Genomic DNA, 21,650 nt, shown 5'->3' with positions numbered 1-21,650 from the left:
TACTGCTCTCTGGGAGGGTTAGGCTACACTTTACTCTAACAATATGTCATACGGGCTTCGTAACACTGTCATAAGGACGACATCACTTTTCCTTTGAGAGATACATCAACAGAGTTGATTATGTTCACCACCGTTACCAGCTGTTAGACTGTCCCCTCTCCTGTTGAGATACAGGGACTGTCCCAAATGGCACCCTATTCCCTATGGCTCAAAAGTCGTGCCCTATGAAGGGAATTTGGATGCAGCCACAGACTCAACCCAGTGAGACATACTTTCCACCAGCACAGGGAACCAACCAGAGGCCTGCCTTCACTCTAAAGCTCCTCTCAGTTTTGCAACACAGTGGAGGTATCTGTCTGTTGTAATGCCATTACTGTCCCTGGCACAGAGACCATGTCAGGGAGTTGGTTAGTGTCTGTGAGACATAGTCTCATGACTGGCTGCTGAGCAATGAAGTCAGCCATGTTACCCAGAGCAGAGTCAGAGCCCATCAGTGTGTTTGTGAGATTCCTTTCCTGTGGCGGTCCTCATGAGAGCCACTTTATTCATAGCGCTTGATGGTTTTTGCGACTGCACTTGAAGAGACATGACTGACCTTCATGTCTTAAAGTAATGATGGACTGTCGTTTCTCTTTGCTTATTTGAGCCGTTCTTGCCATAATATGGACTTGGTCTTTTACCAAATAAGGCCATCTTCTGTATACTGCCACCTTTTCACAACACAACTGATTGGCTCAAACTCATGTAAGAGGAAATTCCAAAAAACCTTGTGTCATGTGTTGTTTGCACTCGCCCCCTCTCTCTCTCTAAATGTGTTCTGGTGTCTCTGTTGATTGTTTCATTCCAGCCACCCCATCATTAGTTAAATTATGTCCACTTCAATGTATTAATCAACCGAGAGCTCGACAAAAGTGCATCAGTCCACTGCACTACCACTTTATTTAGCACATTTCCAAAACTAGTCACCAGTCTTATAGCTGCTTCTACACCTGCATCGCTTGCTGTTTGGGGTTTTAGGCTGGGTTTCTGTACAGCACTTTGAGATATCAGCTGCTGTACGAAGGGCTCTATAAATACATTTGATTTGATTTGTATCCTACCTCCGCTTGATGAATTTTCATGAGACGTCAAGCATATTTGCTAATCTGTTTTTTTGCAGCACTTACAAAAGTGCTTCTTGCTCTGGAATGTTTGTTTGTCAAGAGACAACTGTACACATAAATCACCACATCTTAGAGAAGACAGGACACACAACAAATGCTACTAAGAGATACATCTTAGTCTATGGAAATGTACTGTGTGGTGTCGGACATGAGTTTAGGACCTGTTGCATTTTTACAACCTGGGGGTTTCACAGGGTTAAGACGGCCTACTTCATAATAAAGAGATGCATACATCTACTCTTGATATTTGTGCACCGTGTTTTGACAAGGTGAAAGTTGTGACCGGGAATCTTTCCCCCCCTGGGCGTGTTTCTCCAAGAAGAGTTGGGAATGAAGGAGTGGCCTAAATGAAAAAGGGAAGGTATAAAGGAGATCATAAATATGTGGGTGTGGATTCCTGCTCGAGCTGTCTAGCTGTCACCTCAACAACACAGCAACAACCTGGTTCTACAGTGTTACATCTGAGGAGACCAGTGAATAACAGGTAAACTAAGATTTGACCTGTTTTTTTAAACATTTTATTTACCCAGGTTTTAGTCCCTTTGAGGCTGAGATCCAGAAAATCTGTATTGTCCCATTGGTGACATCTGACCAGGGAGCTCTCACCTTATTTCATTTGATTTAGCATCAAGTGTGATGCAATTTGAAATGATCGTTTATTCCATTTGATTGACTCATTCAAGCTCAAGCTGTGTGAAATCCTATTTGACGAGACATACAGTAGAAGTGACGGCTGACCTCTGTGGATGGGCTTGTCCCTCCAAGAAGTTGGTGTTTAAACTTGTCGAAGAAACATACAGAGCCAAAGACTGAATGGTTGCGTCTTAACGTAGCTGCTGAGAAAAAGGTCACCAATTTATTTGGGCAGGACTGCAGTTATGGTTTGGAGGCCTATTATGGGATGGGGGCCTATCTTATACTACGCATCCGTATCATAATTGCGGTCATGTTATAGTCTATAAGACAAAGACAACGCACAGCAAATACAAGACTAGTCTGAGGGCAGGTAATCAGGTTATGATGTAATTGGTGAGTAGCTATCTGTGGAATCTGCTGTGCTAAGAGGGTAGGCTAACAGCAGGCTTGTGAGACTGGTGCAGAATGATTACAGTCTAAGACACTGCATCTCAGTACAAGAGGCGTCACTGCAGTGCCTGGTTCGAATCCAGGCTGCATCACATCTGGCCGTGATTGGGAGTCCCATAGGGCGGCGCACAATTGGCCCAGCGTCGTCCAGGTGTGGCCGGGGTAGGCCGTCATTGTAAATAAGAATTTGTTCTTCACTGACTTACCTGGTGAAATAAAGGTGAAATAAAAAATAATTCAATTGAAAATGACAGACAACATTTCCACTGTTTCATATACATTCGTCACTGAGGACTTTATGGTGCATCATGTGCCAAATGAGGATTTGCTCCAAGTGTTACAATTGACTTCATACTCAGTGTATGAGTAGTGAGGGACTTGGTCTTCAATGTACTGGAGGCAATAAGGTTATAAGCCTATTTGAGTTTACTAAGGAGTGTTTCCAAAACGCCTGCACATTTTTGTTGTCAGTTGGTACTTCAGGGACTGGTAACTGGGGCCATCTAGTGGTCATATATATATATATATATATATATATATATATATATATATATATATATATATATATATATATATATATATATATATATATATATATATATAGAAGAGCTGTCCCTCTATTTAATATCAATTATTGATCAGGATGGAAAATGTGGGAAATGTGTCAGATCTCAAGTGGGAGTTTTGTCATATCAATACTTTATTGGAACTTAATGACTGGTTATCCGACAGTGGTGAGTTCCTAGTGATTATGTTCAATTATAGCCTTACCTACATACTACCTCAATCAGCCCAACTAACCGGTGCCTGTATAAAGCCTCGCTACTGTTATTTTACACTGTCTTTTTACTGTTGTTTTTATTTCTTTACTTACCCATTGTTCACCTAATACCTTTTTTGCACTGTTGGTTAGAGCATTTCACTGTTATGGTCTACACCTGTTGTATTCGGCGCAGTGACAAATAAACTTTGATTTGATTTGAATGATGCTTCCGTTTGTGATGGCGAGGAAAAATGGTAGTGACGCTGTTCTCTCTTTACTTACAGATACTATGGAAGTAGGTACCTCACCTCCTCCAACCTCTACACTGACAACTAACGACTGAGAACACAGCTCTCACTGTCTCAGTGTTCTTGAAGTATTTAACGGTTGTTATTCAAGCATTCTGAGATATTTCTTGAATTCTTGAATGTCATGTCTGAATAGGCCTCTCTATCTGTGTGTGCATGCATGAGGGTTTTAGTGTGCATGTGTGCATGTCTGCATGTCTGCATGTGTGTGTGTCTCTGACTGTGTATCCGTGTACCCTTCTTGTCCCACCAGCTCTCTGATGCTCTGTGTGGCTGTTCGTCCTCTGGTTCTACCCCCCAGGGAAGCAACAGCATCTGGCCCAGCCAGAACCAAACAGGGGGTCCTGCCTGGCCGGCACAGCCCACCCAGCCCCCATCTTGCTGGCCTGGGCAACCCAACACCCCCTGCTGGCCTGGGCCACAACCATCCCAACCAGCCCCAGCTTCAGCCCAAAACTGGCCTGGTCCCCAACCACAACCGCCCCAACCAGCCCCATCCCATCCCTGCCAGCCATGCTGGCCTGGACCCCAGCCTCCCCAATTCCAGCCCCAGCCTCCCCAACCCCAGCCGCAGCCCCAACCTCAGCCTGCACCCCAGCCTTTTCAACCTACAGCTTCAGCCCCGGCTTCTTCCCAAGTCCCCAGCCAGCCTAGTGCCTCAAGGTGGCCGGTTACCCAAGGCCTTATCCCAGGTGTTAACCCAGGGTCTGGATGGCCTTTCAGCCCTGGTCAGTCTGGTTGGCCTGGTCAGAATCCAGGTGGCTTTACACCTGCTCCACAGTGGACTCCAACGCCAGCTGGACATCTGGTGAGAGACAAGAAATAGGATCTAGAGAAGCTGTAGTGTAGCTTTAGTGGAGGGAAGGAGAGAGAGAGGGATGGAGGGAGGGAGGGAATTGGCAAAGCCATTGTGTTGGTGTGAAGACAGAGCCATATCCTAAATGTCAGTGTGTTGTGTTGGTGTGTAGAGCGTGCCCTACAACCTGAACCTACAAAGGGGCATCTACGACAAGATGATGATCACCATCATGGGCCGGGTCAAACCAAATGCTAAGCAGTGAGTTCATCAACTACCATAGTCTACTATGGTCTTTGTTGTTTACTAGGATGAATAAGATCCCTGAATTGTCCCTTAGATGTACACATTACCAGTACGTTATTTGAACACAACTGATGAAATAAGTCAATCTGTACTGTTGACTGTCCTGGAAGAGTGGGCCTATCAACCTGGTGACTGTGGCTTGTTTTCACTCACTAATGTATTGGCCCATACTTTTATCAGTCTGATGAATAAAACTGTTTAAATTGATCGTATCCCCCCCCAGGTTCACAGTGAACTTTGTGCGAGGTAATGACATTGCCTTCCACCTCAACCCTCGGTTCAACGATGGGGGCAAGCAGGCAGTGGTGAGGAACACCATGGTGGGAGAGAGCTGGGGGAAGGAGGAGAGGCACACACAGGGAGGCTTCCCCTTCATGGCTGGACAGTCCTTTGAGGTCAGTGCGAACTTCCACTGAGGCAGTGCTCCTGTCGTCTGTACTCTCCTGACTAACAAATCAACTGAGTTCCACTTTCGATAACGTCTGCGGCTAAATTGCACTTTATTTAACTCCTCCGCTCCCTTTCTCCACCTGTGTTTCAGATGAAGATTCTGGTTACGTTTGAGGAGTTCAAGGTGGCTGTGAACGGAGCTCAGCTGTTTGAGTTCAAACACCGCGTCAGAGAACTCAACCAGATCGATCGCATCAACATCCTCCATGATGTCATCCTCACCTACGTCAACATAGACACAATACCATGACATCCACACCCATGACATCACTATACAGCATATAACACCCAGCATGTGCTAAATACATACAATTAATTATTTGCACCTGTTTCATCATGATGATGATGATGATGATGATGATAATGAGCTGTGTTCATTCTGTGGTGCACACACAGTACTGCGTTAATGCCCACTAACTCTGTCCATGTGCAAATATACGTGATCTTAGGACAACAACAAAAAACTTCTGCAATGTTCTTTACTGCGACACGTTGCTTTCATCAAGAGAAAAGTAAACTGTTTCCAGCAATCAGCAAATATAAGCGCACAAAATTGTTAGCGGCTCTATCCGTTCCAAATCATGCATAATATAAGGAAAGAGCTAAGCAACGGGGACCGTCTATTTTAAAATGCTTTTTTAAACTCATCATCTCCAACATTGTGAGTATCCATTACAGAGCTTTGCTTTGGTGTAGTTTGAGGCCTGTCCATTCACAACAGTTGTGTTCTTCTGAATTCCCTCTCCCTGATGTCTGTTGGGGATTCTTTTTCTGCTTGCCAATGCAAAGTCTACAAACCTACCGTGTAAAAGCAGACCGACCTACGTATTGAATACATGGGAAGAATCCTGCACAACGTGCATATTCTGCATTTAATTTCTGATCGTGAACAAGTATATGATTCGATGTGTATGAAAATGATTGGTGACATATGAGTAATTTACCATAATTTGTAAACCTTTTGATAGTTTAATTTCCAATTTTGATTGTTTAGTGACCGCAAAGACGTTAATGAAAGGATTAAGTGGGATATTTTTCAAGGCATACCTCTCGTCAGCTTGACTCTAGAGATATGCATGTATAGTTTTTATTACTCTTTATGCAGGCAGTTATGTTCTTTTGATTTATTTGATGTTTTGAGAAGGCAACTACATTTTCAAAATGCATTTACTGTTTTGAAAAAGGCCACAGAGTTCTGAGACTTGTGTACACTGAATATTTTCCAGATAAAATACAGCTGGCAATATATAGTTTTTCTCAATTTCTGGAACAATGTTGTCAATTTTTTTTTAAATATATGGCCATACATAAAAAAAGGACACTTATTTTGTATACTGTACGGTACTTCAGTGACATTCACTTTGCACATCTCTTCTCTGTTTCATATTTGAAATAATTTTCAATATTACTGGATGTTGCTTTTGCAGAGAGGCCCGATCATACTTTAGGAGGGCTTGTCAGCCAAGCATAGTATTGCAGACAGTATACAATAGGCCTTACTATCTATGCTTGGATTATAATACCATAACTACCTGCTTGGTTCAGAGTACTTTGATGGACTTGATTTGATTGAATTAATGCTGTATTATAAACACTTTAAATCAGCAATACAATGTACAGCATGGAGCATGTTAGCAATTCCAAACACTATCAAATGCCATTTTTCACACCTTCCTGCTTTAGCATTTGATCCTATAAAATGTATAATTACCATCTCATACCATTTACTATTTTCCATAGAAAAACTTAAGAAATAAGGCCTGAAGGTACACGGTATATGGCCAATGGTACATATTCATACACGTCAAAAAATGTATCATAAGAAACAAGGTTTGAAGTGTCTTTCCTAAATCTAGGAGATATTTTTTTTAAACTATGGAAATATATATGTATATGTATATATTTTTTTACACATATTTAACCCCTTTTTTGGGTAAGTGCAAAACTACCTTCGTACTTCCATTCGTTTAAAAAAAACAGTACCAGTTACCTTCAGACGAGTCCCGTGAAACTTGTGGGGGATGTAGAGCAAAACAGAAAACATCGTGTTCGTGAGAATATCCCCTTTCCACATTGGGGTTCCATTAGTTTGTAGCCCAAACGGCTCGGACGCTATCAAACAGAGGTTGGCACATTGACGGAACTGACTTCAAACAAGTCTCCTGACACTTATGGGGGTCATAGAGACCACCATTGTGTTCGTGGGTGTCTCCCCTTTCCATAGAGTGGTCATGTTTGGATGCTACGGACGTTTTCATGAGAATATCTATTTTCGGGATGTCTCATGGTCTGACAAACATCGCTCTTGCGCCGCCACCTTTCACCGTAGATGCGGAAGTGCGACACTGGCACTTCCAGTTAGGGTTGGGGTTGGGCACTTGATAATAAAACTTAAAAACAAAGAAGAGGAACACCTATCTCATCATTGCAGTTACATCATAGGGGTTCTTCATATGGGCACAGAAGACATCAAACATATTTTAACTTGGTTTTTAAAGCTGCCCAGAGAGGAAGTCGTTTTTATGGGCAGACTCATTCTGGGCATACTCATTCCAATCTGAGTTTTCCAGTATACTAGAAAGTACCTATCCCAGCATTACTCCTGAACATGTATAAGCACACATCAGCAACACCTGATCTTGTGCTGTGATTGTGTGCATCCCTAACATGGGGAAAGTAATCAGTTAGATATCTGGGTGCAGGACCATAAACACTCCTGTAAACCAAACCTAGTCTAATCTGGGACACCCTAGCCTCAACAGGCAGAACCATAAACACTCCTGTAAACCAAACCTAGTCTAATCTGGGACACCCTAGCCTCAACAGGCAGAACCATAAACACTCCTGTAAACCAAACCTAGTCTAATCTGGGACACCCTAGCCTCAACAGGCAGGACCATAAACACTCCTGTAAACCAAACCTAGTCTAATCTGGGACACCCTAGCCTCAACAGGCAGGACCATAAACACTCCTGTAAACCAAACCTGTCTAACCTGGGACACCCTAGCCTCAACAGGCAGGCAGTTTAGTTCCTGAAACAAGCTCCTGCCTATGTGAGTACATGGACTCACCTTCAATACTACCATGATCAGCTTATTCTGGGCTATCTGGAGCATCCCTTTCATAAACTTAGATAAACCCCCAAACCAGGAAGTACTAGCGTAGTCAAAATGGCATTGAATGAGGGCAGTAAGCTAGCACTTTCATGGAGTCCTTATCAAGCAGCTTGGACTTTCTAGCCAATAACTTAGTCCTGGCATTAACCTTCCCTAGCACCTTATTGGCCATGCTCACACCTCCCAAGCAGCTTCCATCAAGGATACATCCCAGATAGCGAACAGAAGTAGGGATTTGTTGTTTTGCTGTTGTTACCGCGGACACCGTTAATTTAGCTGTGAGTTAGTTTGACCATGAATCTCCTCTCTCCACCATAATGATCTACAGGAATTAGGGAGAAGACTGGATTAGATAAAGAAATATTAGCGTTACAGAGTAGGGCTGTGGCGGGCACTAAATATTTGGGTCGAATTCTGTGGCATTATTTTAAATTATTTCATAGAATGAAGAATACAACTGAACAAAGCTGAATAAAATATAAATATTTTCTCCAAACAATTTGAGGGAATGCGCACATTCTATTCTGTGATAAAGCGGTTAAGAATGAAATAGGTGGTCCTGTATGCTTAATTTAGAGTTATTAATGTAACTTTAGTTGTTCTACAAACGTTGTGCTATGTTTTGATGTTTAATACATTGTAAGGCTGCATGATGAGACTCTAATGACGATTTGAAAATAGTCGCCTAAAAGGCATGAGCTCTGCTTAGTTTTTTTTGTGCAGGCTGAACACACTTCATTAGTCTCTCATTCACAATTTGACAAGCACTTGATAATGCCTCGAATTTCACCGTAAAAGAATCCATGCCTTTTGCTGCCAGTGGCCGTTGTGCCCTTGTCCCGGAGTGCTGCGTTGAGCCCTTCTCCCTGAGTGCTGCGTTGAGCCCTTCTCCCTGAGTGCTGCGTTGAGCCCTTCTCCCTGAGTGCTGCGTTGAGCCCTTCTCCCTGAGTGCTGCGTTGAGCCCTTCTCCCTGAGTGCTGCATTGAGCCCTTCTCCCTGAGTGCTGCGTTGAGCCCTTCTCCCTGAGTGCTGCGTTGTGCTCTTCTCCCTGAGTGCTGCATTGAGCCCTTCTCCCTGAGTGCTGCGTTGTGCCCTTCTCCCTGAGTGCTGCGTTGAGCCCTTCTCCCTGAGTGCTGCGTTGAGCCCTTCTCCCTGAGTGCTGCGTTGAGCCCTTCTCCCTGAGTGCTGCGTTGTGCTCTTCTCCCTGAGTGCTGCATTGTGCCCTTCTCCCTGAGTGCTGCGTTGAGCCCTTCTCCCTGAGTGCTGCGTTGAGCCCTTCTCCCTGAGTGCTGCGTTGTGCTCTTCTCCCTGAGTGCTGCGTTGAGCCCTTCTCCCTGAGTGCTGCGTTGAGCCCTTCTCCCTGAGTGCTGCGTTGTGCCCTTCTCCCTGAGTGCTGTGTTGTGCCCTTCTCCCTGAGTGCTGCGTTGAGCCCTTCTCCCTGAGTGCTGCGTTGAGCCCTTCTCCCTGAGTGCTGCGTTGTGCTCTTCTCCCTGAGTGCTGCATTGTGCCCTTCTCCCTGAGTGCTGCGTTTAGCCCTTCTCCCTGAGTGCTGCGTTGAGCCCTTCTCCCTGAGTGCTGCGTTGTGCTCTTCTCCCTGAGTGCTGCGTTGAGCCCTTCTCCCTGAGTGCTGCGTTTAGCCCTTCTCCCTGAGTGCTGCATTGTGCCCTTGTCCCAGAGTGCTGCGTTGAACCCTTGTCCCTGAGTGCTGCGTTGAGCCCTTCTCCCTGAGTGCTGCGTTGTGCCCTTGTCCCGGAGTGCTAAGTTGAGCCCTTGTCCCGGAGTGCTGCGTTGTGCCCTTGTCCCGGAGTGCTGCGTTGTTCCCTTGTCCCGGAGTGCTGCGTTGTTCCCTTGTCCCGGAGTGCTGCGTTGTGCTCTTCTCCCTGAGTGCTGCGTTGAGCCCTTCTCCCTGAGTGCTGCGTTTAGCCCTTCTCCCTGAGTGCTGCATTGTGCCCTTGTCCCAGAGTGCTGCGTTGAACCCTTGTCCCTGAGTGCTGCGTTGAGCCCTTCTCCCTGAGTGCTGCGTTGTGCCCTTGTCCCGGAGTGCTAAGTTGAGCCCTTGTCCCGGAGTGCTGCGTTGTGCCCTTGTCCCGGAGTGCTGCGTTGTTCCCTTGTCCCGGAGTGCTGCGTTGTTCCCTTGTCCCGGAGTGCTGCGTTGAGCCCTTCTCAGGTTGTTAGACTGGGCCCTCTTATGATGCGTTACAGACTCAATGCAATGACACAGACTTTTCACCCTATCTGCATAGGGAACCAAGCCCAGCTCTGACACAGTGGAGGTGTCTGTCTGTTGTAATGCCATTACTGACAAAATTACCTGGTTTCTATGGCAACATTTCAATATTGTATCAGTGTTGTTGTTCTCTCTCTCTCTCTCTCTCTCTCTCTCTCTCTCTCTCTCTCTCTCTCTCTCTCTCTCTCTCTCTCTCTCTCTCTCTCTCTCTCTCTCTCTCTCTCTCTCTCTCTCTCTCTCTCTCTCTCTCTCTCTCTCTCTCTCTCTCTCTCTCTCTCTCTCTCTCTCTAAAAAGGGTTGCTGCATTCCAGCCACACCCATGACAATTTAGGAGCATAATTATATAACCTATTTTGTTGTTGTAGTGTGGACAGTTACATTAGAACTTTTTTTTAAAGTATACTTTGAGGAAAACGTTTACATATAATTGTTGTATTATTTGTATGTAGACATTAATAAATGCATTTTTATAGCTTTCTGAATATTGTTTTCATTGGTGGGGGGCTGCCAGTTATTGAGTGTATATATACAGTGCTGTCAGAAAGTATTCACACGTGACTTTTCCCACATATTGTTGAGTTACAAAGTGGTATGAATGAAATAGATGTATTTGTCTTTTCTTTTGTCAACGATCTACACAAAATACCCAGGCGTTGCACACCTGGATTATACAATATTTGCACATTCATCTTTTTAAAAATTCTTCAAGCTCTGTCAAGTTGGTTGTTGATCATTCCTAGAAAGCCATTTTCAAGTCTTGCCAAATATTTTCAAGACGATTTAAGTCAAAGCTGTTACTAGGCCACTCAGCAACATCCAATGTCATCTTGGTAAGCAACTCCAGTGTATATTTGGCCCAAAGGTGAATTTGTCTCCCAGGGTCTGTTGGAAAGCAGAACTGGGTTTTCCTTTAGGATTTCTCATTTCTTTTTATAGTAAAAACATTCAAGTCCATGCCGAAGATAAGCATAGACATAACATGATGCAGACACCACCATGCTTGAAAATATGAATAGTGCTACTCAGTGATGTGTCATGATGGATTTGTCCCAAACTATTTGTATTCAGGACAAACATTTTTTGCAGTTTTACTTTTGTGCCTTTTTGCAAACAGGATGCATGTTTTGGAATATTTTTATTCTGTACAGGCTTCCTAGGTTAGTATTGTGGAGTAACTACAATGTTGGTGATCCATCCTCCGTTTTCTCCTATCACAGCCATTAAACTTTCTAACTGTTTTAAAGTCACCATTGGCCTCAAAGGTGAAATCACTGAGCAGTTTCCTTCCTCTCCGGCAACTGAGTTAAGGATGCCTGTATTTTTGAAGTGACTGGGTGTATTGATACACCATCCAAAGTGTAATTCACAACTTCACCGTGCTCAAAGGGTGGAGCAGCGGTCGAAGGCACTGCATGTCAGTGCTAGAGCCATGACTATTAGACCATGGTTTGATCCCAGGCTGTATCACTACAGGTTGTGACCGGGAGTCCCATAGGGCGACGCACAATTGGCCCAGTGTCGTCCGGGTTAGGGAAGGGCTTGGCTGGTGTAGGCCATCATTGTAAATTTGTTCTTAATTGAATTGCCTAGTTTTAAAAAAAAGGATGTTCAACGTCTGATTTTTATATTTTTACCCATTTTTACCCATTTTGAGACCTGGGCTCTTTGCTGGCCATGGCAGAACACTGACATTCCTGTCTTGCAGGAAATCACGCACAGAATGAGCAGTATGGCTGGTGGCATGGTCATGCTGGAGGTAAGGGTACCACATGAGGGAGGAGGATGTCTTCCCTGTAACGCACAGCGTTGAGATTGCCTGTAATGACAACAAGCTCAGTCCGATGATGCTGTGACACACCGCCCCAGACCATGACGGACCCTCCACCTCCAAATCGATCCCGCTCCAGAGTACAGGCCCCGGTGTAACGCTCATTCCTTCATCAATAAACGCAAATCTGACCATCACCCCATGTGAGACAAAACTGCGACTCGTCAGCGAAGAGCACTTTTTGCCAGTCCTGTCTGGTCCAGCGATAGTGGGTTTGTGCCCATAGGCGATGTTGTTGCCGGTGATGTCTGGTGAGGACCTGCCTTACAACAGGTCTACAAGCCCTCAGTCCAGGGATTGTGCGTTTAACTCGGGCAGTTGTTGTTGCCATCCTGTACCTGTCCCGCAGGTGTGATGTTCGGATGTACCTATCCTGTCCGACCTGTCTCCCTGTAGTGCTATCTTAGGCGTCTCACAGTACGGACATTGCAATTTATTGCCCTGGCTACATCTGCAGTCCTCATACCTCCTTGCAGCATGCCTAAGGCACGTTCACGCAGATGAGCAGGGAGCCATGGCATCTTTCTTTTGGTGTTTTTCAGAGTCAGTAGAAAGGCCTCTTTAGTGTCCTAAGTTTTCATAACTGTGACCTTAATTGCCTACCGTCTGTAAGCTGTTAGAGTCTTAACGACCGTTCCACTGGTGTAGGTTCATTAGTTGTTTATGGTTCATTGAACAAACATGGGAAACAGTGTTTAAACCCTTTACAAAATTATCTTTGAAAGACAAGGTCCTGAAAAAGGGACATTTCTTTTTTTTCTGAGTGTAGTTATCTGCTTTTAGTAAGATTGAAGAACATACTTTGATAAGGGAGATGTTGTGACAGGGAATCTTTTCCCCTGGGCGCGGTTCTTCCAGAAGAGTTGGGAGTGGCCTAATGAAAAAGGGAAGGTATAAAGGAGATCATAAATATGTGTGTGTGGATTCCTGCTAGAGCTGTCTAGCTGTCACTTCAACAACCAAGCAACAACCTGGTTCTACAGTGTTACATCTGAGAAGCGCAGTGAATAACAGGTAACGTTGTATTCATTTATGTCTTGAGACTGAGTTTGAGATTGTGTAGTCCCATTGGTTTAGAGCACTTATTGTATTTTTATTGTTTTACTGTACACTGTGTTGCAATTTTAAATTCACTTGAAATCAAGCTTAGCTCCAGCTGTGCAGAATCATATTTCATGATACATAGAAGGGGGAAAGGGATGCCTAGTCAGTTGCACAACTGAAAGCATTCAACCATAATGCGTCTTCCGCATTTAACCCAACCCCTCTGAATCAGAGAGGTGCGGGGGGCTGCCTTAATCAACGTCCATGTCATCAGCGCCCAGGGAGCAGTTAATGTTGGGGGTTAACTGCATTGCTCAAGGGCAGAACGGTAGATTTTTCCACCTTGACGGCTCAGAGATTCGAACCAGCAACCTTTCAGTTACTGGCCATTGTGCTTAACCGCTAGGCTAGTGAGGGAATAGTCCAATTAAGTTTTGGCTGATCTCTGATATTGGTTAGCCCTCCCCAAAAGTTGGTGCTTGCTCTGCTCTGCGGCCGAGCCAATTTAGTTCTGGGCTAAAGGTTGATGTTATCCGACTTTAGAGTGTGCTATGCTGCAGTCCAAAAGTTCTCCTTTGGCCAACCAACCTTCTGCAGTGTGAAAGGTCCTGGCATTATAGAGTGAAACAAACCTCAATTTTGGCAATTATTTTCTATGAGAGAGATTAGACATGTTCAGCAAGCTGTTTGAAAACATGTTTGAATTATTGTAAAGAAATATTTGTACTGATCTATGGAATGTTCAAAAGTAGAAAAATAATATATATATATATAACTAAGAACTCTAAGACGTTACGGCTTGAATGTCCCGTTCTGAATGACAAAGAAATATACAAAGCAAATATGTTAGACTGAATTGTTGCTTCTTAACGTAGCTGCTGAGAAAAGGTAATCAACTTATTTGGGCAGGACTGCAGTTACGGTTTGGAGGCCTATTTTGGGATGGGAGCCGATCTTATACTACGCATCCATATCATAATTGCGGTCATGTTATAGTCTATAAGACAAAGACAATGCACAGCAAATGCAAGACTAGTCTGAGGGCAGGTAATCAGGTTATGATGTAATTGGTGAGTAGCTATCTGTGGAATCTGCTGTGCCAGGAGGAGAGGACAGTCACTTGTGTGACTGTGGCAGAATGATTACAGACAACAGATTCACAGTTCCATACACATTCCTCACAAAGGGCTTTATTATGCAATAGATGGCATATTGTGTCAATTTCCTCCAAGTATTACAATGGTCTTTATGGTGACCTTCGACCTTCATACTCTGTCTATGAGTAGGGTCTTGGTCTACAATAATACAGAGATGTTGTAAGCCAATTTGAATTCACCAAGGACTGTTTCCAGACTCCTGCTTATTTTGTCTGAGCTGTCAGTTGGTACTTTAAAGGAGAGGTGGACATGACTGTCCCTCTCTAATGTCCCTTAGGATAAGCCGGTATAATCAGGGATGAAACTGGGGGAAACGATGAACTTGAACTGAATGCCCTGATGATCTGACCGTGGTGATTTGCTAGAGGGATTTTTTTCTGCTGTTAGGGGACCATGGCTACAACACTGCTTCCGTTTCTGATGAAGATAAAAAATTGTAGTGATGCTGTTCTCTCTTTACTTACAGATACTATGGAAGTAAGTACCTCACCTCCTCCAACCTCTACACTGACAACTAACGACTGAGAACTATCCCTGAAAGGAACTGTCTCAGTATTCTTGAAATATTGTGTGGAAATAGTCTGTCTGTGTCTGTATGTATAGGAGTGTGTGCATGAGTGTTGGTGCCAGTGTGCATGTGTGTATCGGTGTGTGTGTGTGTATTAATCTTGACCCCCCAGCTCTCTGATGCTCTGTGTGGCTGTCCGTCCTCTGGTTATACCCCCCAGGGAAGCAACGGTATCTGGCCCAGTCAGAAGCAACCAGGGGGTCTTGTCTGGTCGACACAGCTTGGCCAACAGCCCATCCAACCCCAGGCCATGCCCTGCTTTCCTGGACAGCCCAGCACCCCCTGCTGGCCTGGTCCACAGCCATCCCAACCAGCCCCAACTCCGGCTCAACCTCAGCCAATGCCCTGTTTTCCTGGGCAGCCCAACACCCCCTGCTGGCCTGGGCAACAGCCATCCCAACCAGCCCCAGATCCAACCCAAAACTGGAACTGGCCTGGTCCGCAACCATCCCAACCATCCCCAGCTCCATCTCTAAACTGGCCTGGTCCCCAACCACAACCATCCCCAGCCCATCCCTGCCAGCCATGCTGGCCTGGACCCCATCCCCAGCCTCCCCAATTCCAGCCTCAGCCTACACCCCAGCATTTTCAACCTCAAGGCCCAGCTCTGATTCAAGCCCAGGCCCAGGGCCCCAGTCAGCCTAGTGTCCCAGGGTGGCCAGTCCCAGGCCTTAGCCCAAGCGTTAACCCAGGGTCTGGATGGCCATTAGGCCCTGTTCAGGACACAGATGGCTTCACACCTGCTCCACAGTGGAATCCGACACCAGCTGGACTGGTGAGAGACAAGGGGGGAGGGAAGGATTTTCTATATCAAATCAAATGTTATTGATCACATACACAGGGTTAGCAGATGTTAATGTGAGTGTAGTGAAAAGCTTGTGCTTCTAGTTCTGACCATGCAGTAATATCTAACAAGTCATCTAACAATTTCACAACAGTGGATGTGGATGGAAGGAGGACATTTGCAATAAATTGTGTTGGTGTGAAGACAGAGCCATATCCTAAATGTCAGTGTGTTGTGTTGGTGTTGTAGAGCGTGCCCTACAACCTGAACCTACAAAGAGGCATCTACGACAAGATGATGATCACCATCATGGGCCGGGTCAAACCAAATGCTAAGCAGTGAGTTCATCAACTACCATAGTCTACTATGGTCTTTGTTGTTTACTAGGAGTATTAAGATCCCGGAGAGACCCAGTGAAAGCATTGGACGTTAACATACGTGTCATTTTGTAAAGTTGATTGTTCTGAACATGTCAGCTGCCTTCGTCGGATGACAGTGGCTTGATTTCACTGTCTAATGTCTTGGCCTTATCTATTATCAATCTGATCAATTAAACATCCTTTTTTGATTCGTTCTTTTTTTCGGTCGTATCCCCCTCCAGGTTCACAGTCAACTTCCTGCGAGGTAAAGACATCGCCTTCCACCTCAACTCTCGGTTCAGTGAGGGGGGCAAGCAGGCAGTGGTGAGGAACACCAAGGTGGGAGAGCGCTGGGGGAAGGAGGAGAGGCACACACAGGGAGGCTTCCCCTTCATGGCAGGACAGTCCTTCGAGGTCAGTGGGAATATTCTTTACAGCAGTGCAATTGCAGCCCCTACTGTTCTAACTAATAAATGGAACATAGAAATGTGTGTTTGCTATCATTAATTAGCATAGAACGATGGTTAGTTGTTTTTATTGATCTCTACTAGTTAAGGTTAGTACAGGGATAAAGTACTTTAACTAAAGTAGGTTATAGATCAGCACTGTGGGATATCCTCCCTCTGAAGCATTGTCTGTCAGTCTATGTGTTGTTGAGTGTCCGGAAAGATGTACCTTTCAGGGATCTTTATCGAACCAGGCTATTTTGCAAAGCCAATCTGGCTTAAAGCTGCAACGTCACTTTTGGGGCAACCCGACCAAATTCACATACAAATGTGTTATAGATCTGTCATTCTCATTGAAAGCAAGTCTCAGAAGCGGTAGATCTATGCACTATTTCTATGCTTTTAGTTCTGTATAGTAGCTTCAAACAGCTGGGAAAAAAACAATACTTTTGCTTTTTTGAAAAGATATTTCAAAGTGGTTTAGATGCAGAGGTGGTCAGTGGCACCTTAATTGGGGAGAACGGCTCATAGGAATGAATGGAACAGAGTGAATGGAATGGTATTGAACACATCAAACTCGTGTTTGATTCCATTGCAGCAGTTCCATTACAGCCATTATAATGAGCTGTGCTCCTCTCAGCAGCCTCCTGTGTTCAGATGGTACAATGATTCTCTTCACTATACTTGCTTGTTTTGTCGTAAACTGAAATTAGGCAAACTATTCAAATTTTTAGCAACCAGGAAATGACGGAGTGATTTCTGCATAGTGCGTCTTTAAGAGTGTTAGTCTTTCCTTTCCTTTCAGATGAAGATTCTGGTTACATCTGGGGAGTTCAAGGTGGCTGTGAACAGAGCTCAGCGGTTTGAGTTCAAACACCGTGTCAGAGAACTCAGCCAGATCGATCGCGTCAACATCCTCTATGATGTCATCCTCACCTCCATCAACGTAGACACAATGCCATGACACCCACACCCACGACATCCATATACAGTATATAGCACCCAGCATAGGCTACATGCATAACATGGCATCAATCTGCATTTGTCTTTGCACCCGTTTTATGATGATAATGAGCTGTACACTTAAAACCACATTAATTCCCACTAACAAACACTCCATCTGCAAACGTGTGTAATGTTAAAGGCCTAAGAATTCAACACTGCCATTTCATTGTAATTCTTATATTTCATATAACTATTTTCTGTTGAATGTCTATATAAATATACATATTTTATGACTTTGAACTGACTAAAGATCTCAGTAGTTACAGAACATCTCTATATGAGAAGATTCAGCGTCCTTCAGGGGTCGTTTTTAGAATCTAACCAGCTGGGTTAACTTTTGCCACTGTAAATCAGTTGGTAGAGTATGGCGCCTGCAACGCCAGGGTTGAGGGTTCGATACCCATGGGGGAACAGTATGGTAAAAAAGTATGAAAATGTATGCACGCACTACCAGAAGTCGCTCTGGATAAGAGCGCCTGCTAAATGACTAAAATGTCAATGTAAAATTGTATGAAATAAAACCATTCAATTGAATGAAGTTCTTTAAAATATTTTTTATTGTATCAGACCTCTCATACAACTGCAATATCAAGACAGGTTTGACAGTCAACTCGATGCACACAAACAAATCACATTCACACAACACTCACGATAAAACCAGGGGAAATAGACATGAAGCATAGATTCAAAAACATGTGGAGTAAGACAAAACAGTATGATCATTGAGAGAATTCGGTGGCATTGCACAGATACAGTGAATGTAAACATGTCTACCCTTGCCGTGCAAGCTAGAAATAAAATAGGAATTCACAGTTAAAAGGATAAAACCGCCATAAAGGATTTATGGCCACTCCATTTTCTTAGGGAAAACCCATGCCATTTTCTTAGGGAAAACCCATGCCATTTTCTTAGGGAAAACCCATGCCATTTTCTTAGGGGAAACCCATGCCATTTTCTTAGGGGAAACCCCATGCCATTTTCTTAGGGGAAACCCCATGCCATTTTCTTAGGGAAAACCCATGTCATTTTCTTTGGGAAAACCCATGTCATTTTCTCCCCTCTACAGTGGACAGGACATCACATTTGCCCACAGTGCAGTCCCAGAATAAATACATTTTTCCTTCCTTCATTAATCCCTACAGCCATTCAAAATCAAATACAAATCCAATCACAGTTTATTTGTTATGTGCAGGTGTAAAACGTACAGTGAAATGATTGCTTACAAGTTCGTCCTCAACGTTGCAGTAGTACTGAGTCATATAAAAGAAATACACACAAGACATTTTTAAAGTACACATGAGAATCTTAAATGTAATTCATTCTTAACTCATTTGTCCTTAACTTCTCTATGAGGAAGTGTCAGGTTCTCATTGTTCTTATGATTTGTTGATTACCGAGCGATTCCTGTCTGTGTGTATTTTCATATGTGTAATACGCATTTAATTCATATGCATGTCTGCATCTGCTGTGTATGTATCATTTTTAGATCTTGTTGTCCAGTCTCTTCTCCACTGACTTTAGTAAGAGCTCAGAATACTGCTGCAGGAGAGCCAATGTCCTGTCCCCCTCACCTTTGACCCCTACCTCCCCTCTCATTGCTACCTCCCCCCTGAGCCCTTTACTTCTATGTACAAGGTGAGGTAGGGAGTCTAGTTGAGTCTTCACTGTTCCCAGAGCCTCAGCCAGAACCGTCTCCATCTCCTGCTGCTCTGCATTGACCTCTAACCCACTGCTCAGCACCTGGAGAGAAACATGACATACTTTATTGTAAACACACAAGGTATAAACACACACAGACGCACACCCACACGCCGAATACAACAGGTGTAGACTTTACAGTGAAATGCTGATTTACAAGCCCTTAACCAATGCAGTTTTAAGAAAAATATTTACTAAATAAAAGTAAAAAAAAATTTAAAAAACAACAATGTGGAGGCAGGGAGCACCGGTACCGAGTCAAATGTGCAGGGGGCACCGGTACCGAGTCAAATGTGCAGGGGGCACCGGTACCGAGTCAATGTGCAGGGGGCACCGGTACCGAGTCAAATGTGCAGGGGGCACCGGTACCGAGTCAAATGTGCAGGGGGCACCGGTACCGAGTCAAATGTGCAGGGGGCACCGGTACCGAGTCAAATGTGCAGGGGGCACCGGTACCGATCAAATGTGCAGGGGGCACCGGTACCGAGTCAAATGTGCAGGGGGCACCGGTACCGAGTCAAATGTGCAGGGGGCACCGGTACCGAGTCAATGTGCAGGGGGCACCGGTACCGAGTCAAATGTGCAGGGGGCACCGGTACCGAGTCAAATGTGCAGGGGGCACCGGTACCGAGTCAAATGTGCAGGGGGCACCGGTACCGAGTCAAATGTGCAGGGGGCACCGGTACCGAGTCAAATGTGCAGGGGGCACCGGTACCGAGTCAAATGTGCAGGGGGCACCGGTACCGAGTCAAATGTGCAGGGGGCACCGGTACCGAGTCAAATGTGCAGGGGGCACCGGTACCGAGTCAAATGTGCAGGGGGCACCGGTACCGAGTCAATGTGCAGGGGGCACCGGTACCGAGTCAATGTGCAGGGGGCACCGGTACCGAGTCAATGTGCAGGGGGCAACCGAGTCAATGTGCAGGGGGCACCGGTACCGAGTCAATGTGCAGGGGGCACCGGTACCGAGTCAATGTGCAGGGGGCACCGGTACCGAGTCAATGTGCAGGGGGCACCGGTACCGAGTCAATGTGCAGGGGGCAACCGAGTCAATGTGCAGGGGGCACCGGTACCGAGTCAATGTGCAGGGGGCACCGGTACCGAGTCAATGTGCGTGGGTACAGGTTAGTCGAGGTAATATGTACATGTAGGTAGAGGTAAAGTGACTATGCATAGATAATAAACAGAGAGAAGCAGCAGTGTCAAAGAGGGGGTGGGGACAATGCAAAAAGTCTGGGTAGCCATTTGATTAGCTGTTCGGGAGTCTTATTGCTTGGGGGTAGAAGCTATTAAGAAGCCTTTTGAACCTAGACTTGGCGCTCCGGTACCGCTTGCCGTGCGGTAGCAGAGAGAACAGTCTATGACTAGGGTGACTGGCATCTTTGGCAATTTTTAGGGCCTTCCTCTGACACCGCCTGGTATAGAGGTCCTGGATGGCAGAAAGCTTGGCCCCAGTGATGTACTGGACCGTACGCACTACCCTCTATAGCGCCTTGCGGTCGGAGGCCGAGCAGTTGCCATACCAGGCAGTGGTGCTCTCGATGGTACAGCTGTAGAACTTTGAGGATCTGAGGACCCATGCCAAATCTTTTCAGTCTCCTGAGAAAATAGGTAAATAGGCTTTGTCGTGCCCTCTTCATGACTGTCTTGGTGCGTTTATTACCATGATAGTTTATTGGTGATTTGGAGAATGGGGGCATGCTCTGTCCCCCTTTTCTTGTTGTCTACAATCATCTCTTTTGTTCTGATCATGTTGAGGGAAAGGTTGTTGTCCTGGCACCACACTTCCAGGTCATTGACCTCCTCCATATAGGCTCTCACCGTTGTTGATGATCAGGCCTACCACCGTTGTGTTGATGGCAAACTTAGTGAGGGTGTTGGAATCCTGCGTGGCCACGCAGTCATGGGTGAACAGGGAGTACAGGAGGGGACTAAGCACGCACCCCTGAGGGGCCCCAGCTTTGAGGATCAGCATGGCAGATGTCTTGTTCCCTAACCTTACCACCTGGGGGCGGCCCGTCAGGAAGTCCAGGATCCAGTTGCAGAGGGATGTGTTTAGTCCCAGAGTCCTTAGCTTAGTGATGAGCTTTGAGGGCATATGGTGTTGAATGCTGAGCTGTAATCAATGAACAGCATTCTGATGTATGTGTTCCTTTTGTCCAGTTGGGAAAGGGCAGTGTTCAGTGCCAGAGTCCTTAGCTTAGTGATGAGCTTTGAGGGCATATGGTGTTGAATGCTGAGCTGTAATCAATGAACAGCATTCTGATGTATGTGTTCCTTTTGTCCAGTTGGGAAAGGGCAGTGTTCAGTGCAATAGAGATGGCGTCGTGTGTGGATTTGTTGGGGCGGTATGAAAATTGGAGTGGGTCTAGGGTTTCTGGGATGATGTGAGCCATGACCAGCCTTTCAAAGCACTTTAGGCTACAGAAGTGAAGGTCGGTAGTCTTTTAGGCAGGTTACCTTGGTGTTCTTGGTCACAGGGACTATGGTGGTCTGCTTGAAACATGTAGGTATTACAGACTCGGCCAGGGACAGGTTGAAAATG

At 45.3% G+C, this 21,650-nt stretch overlaps 3 protein-coding genes across 7 annotated transcripts in view; 2 read left to right on the top strand and 1 right to left on the bottom strand.

Annotated features, from left to right (window-relative positions):
• The first annotated feature begins 1,555 nt into the window (after positions 1-1,555).
• Positions 1,556-6,142, top strand: LOC123991692 (galectin-3-like). 2 transcript variants are annotated; one of them, XM_046293341.1, is made up of 6 exons: positions 1,556-1,647; positions 3,297-3,307; positions 3,622-4,128; positions 4,289-4,377; positions 4,646-4,817; positions 4,964-6,142. In XM_046293341.1, exons 2-6 carry the CDS (start codon positions 3,302-3,304, stop codon positions 5,120-5,122), a joined length of 933 nt encoding a protein of 310 aa, XP_046149297.1. In that variant the 5' UTR covers positions 1,556-1,647; positions 3,297-3,301; the 3' UTR covers positions 5,123-6,142. The 2 variants fall into 2 exon arrangements, with proteins under 2 accessions (XP_046149297.1, XP_046149296.1); XM_046293340.1 differs by having other exon boundaries at positions 1,558-1,647; positions 3,574-4,128.
• A 6,827-nt stretch (positions 6,143-12,969) lies between these two features.
• Positions 12,970-17,960, top strand: LOC123990991 (galectin-3-like). Of its 3 annotated transcripts, none has more exons than XM_046292073.1 (6): positions 12,970-13,058; positions 14,712-14,722; positions 14,974-15,588; positions 15,847-15,935; positions 16,199-16,370; positions 17,208-17,959. In XM_046292073.1, exons 2-6 carry the CDS (start codon positions 14,717-14,719, stop codon positions 17,364-17,366), a joined length of 1,041 nt encoding a protein of 346 aa, XP_046148029.1. In that variant the 5' UTR covers positions 12,970-13,058; positions 14,712-14,716; the 3' UTR covers positions 17,367-17,959. The 3 variants fall into 3 exon arrangements, with proteins under 3 accessions (XP_046148029.1, XP_046148028.1, XP_046148030.1); XM_046292072.1 differs by having other exon boundaries at positions 12,973-13,058; positions 14,633-14,722; positions 17,208-17,960; XM_046292074.1 differs by lacking the exon at positions 14,712-14,722 and having other exon boundaries at positions 12,974-13,058.
• Positions 17,961-18,552: 592 nt separating this feature from the next.
• LOC123990990 (mitogen-activated protein kinase-binding protein 1-like) overlaps positions 18,553-21,650 on the bottom strand; it is a 46,655-nt gene continuing 43,557 nt past the window's right edge. For both annotated transcript variants that reach the window (XM_046292070.1, XM_046292071.1), the window contains exon 32: positions 18,553-19,147. In XM_046292070.1, coding sequence (XP_046148026.1) covers positions 18,890-19,147 — 258 coding nt within the window. In that variant the 3' untranslated portion in view covers positions 18,553-18,889. The remainder of the gene's footprint in view (positions 19,148-21,650) is intronic.

This window comes from Oncorhynchus gorbuscha, linkage group LG12 (genome assembly GCF_021184085.1).
Source record: "Oncorhynchus gorbuscha isolate QuinsamMale2020 ecotype Even-year linkage group LG12, OgorEven_v1.0, whole genome shotgun sequence".
NCBI classification, from domain to species: domain Eukaryota; kingdom Metazoa; phylum Chordata; class Actinopteri; order Salmoniformes; family Salmonidae; genus Oncorhynchus; species Oncorhynchus gorbuscha.
Note: the sequence above shows the minus strand (reverse complement) of the source record. Positions and strands in the feature narration are given on the sequence as shown.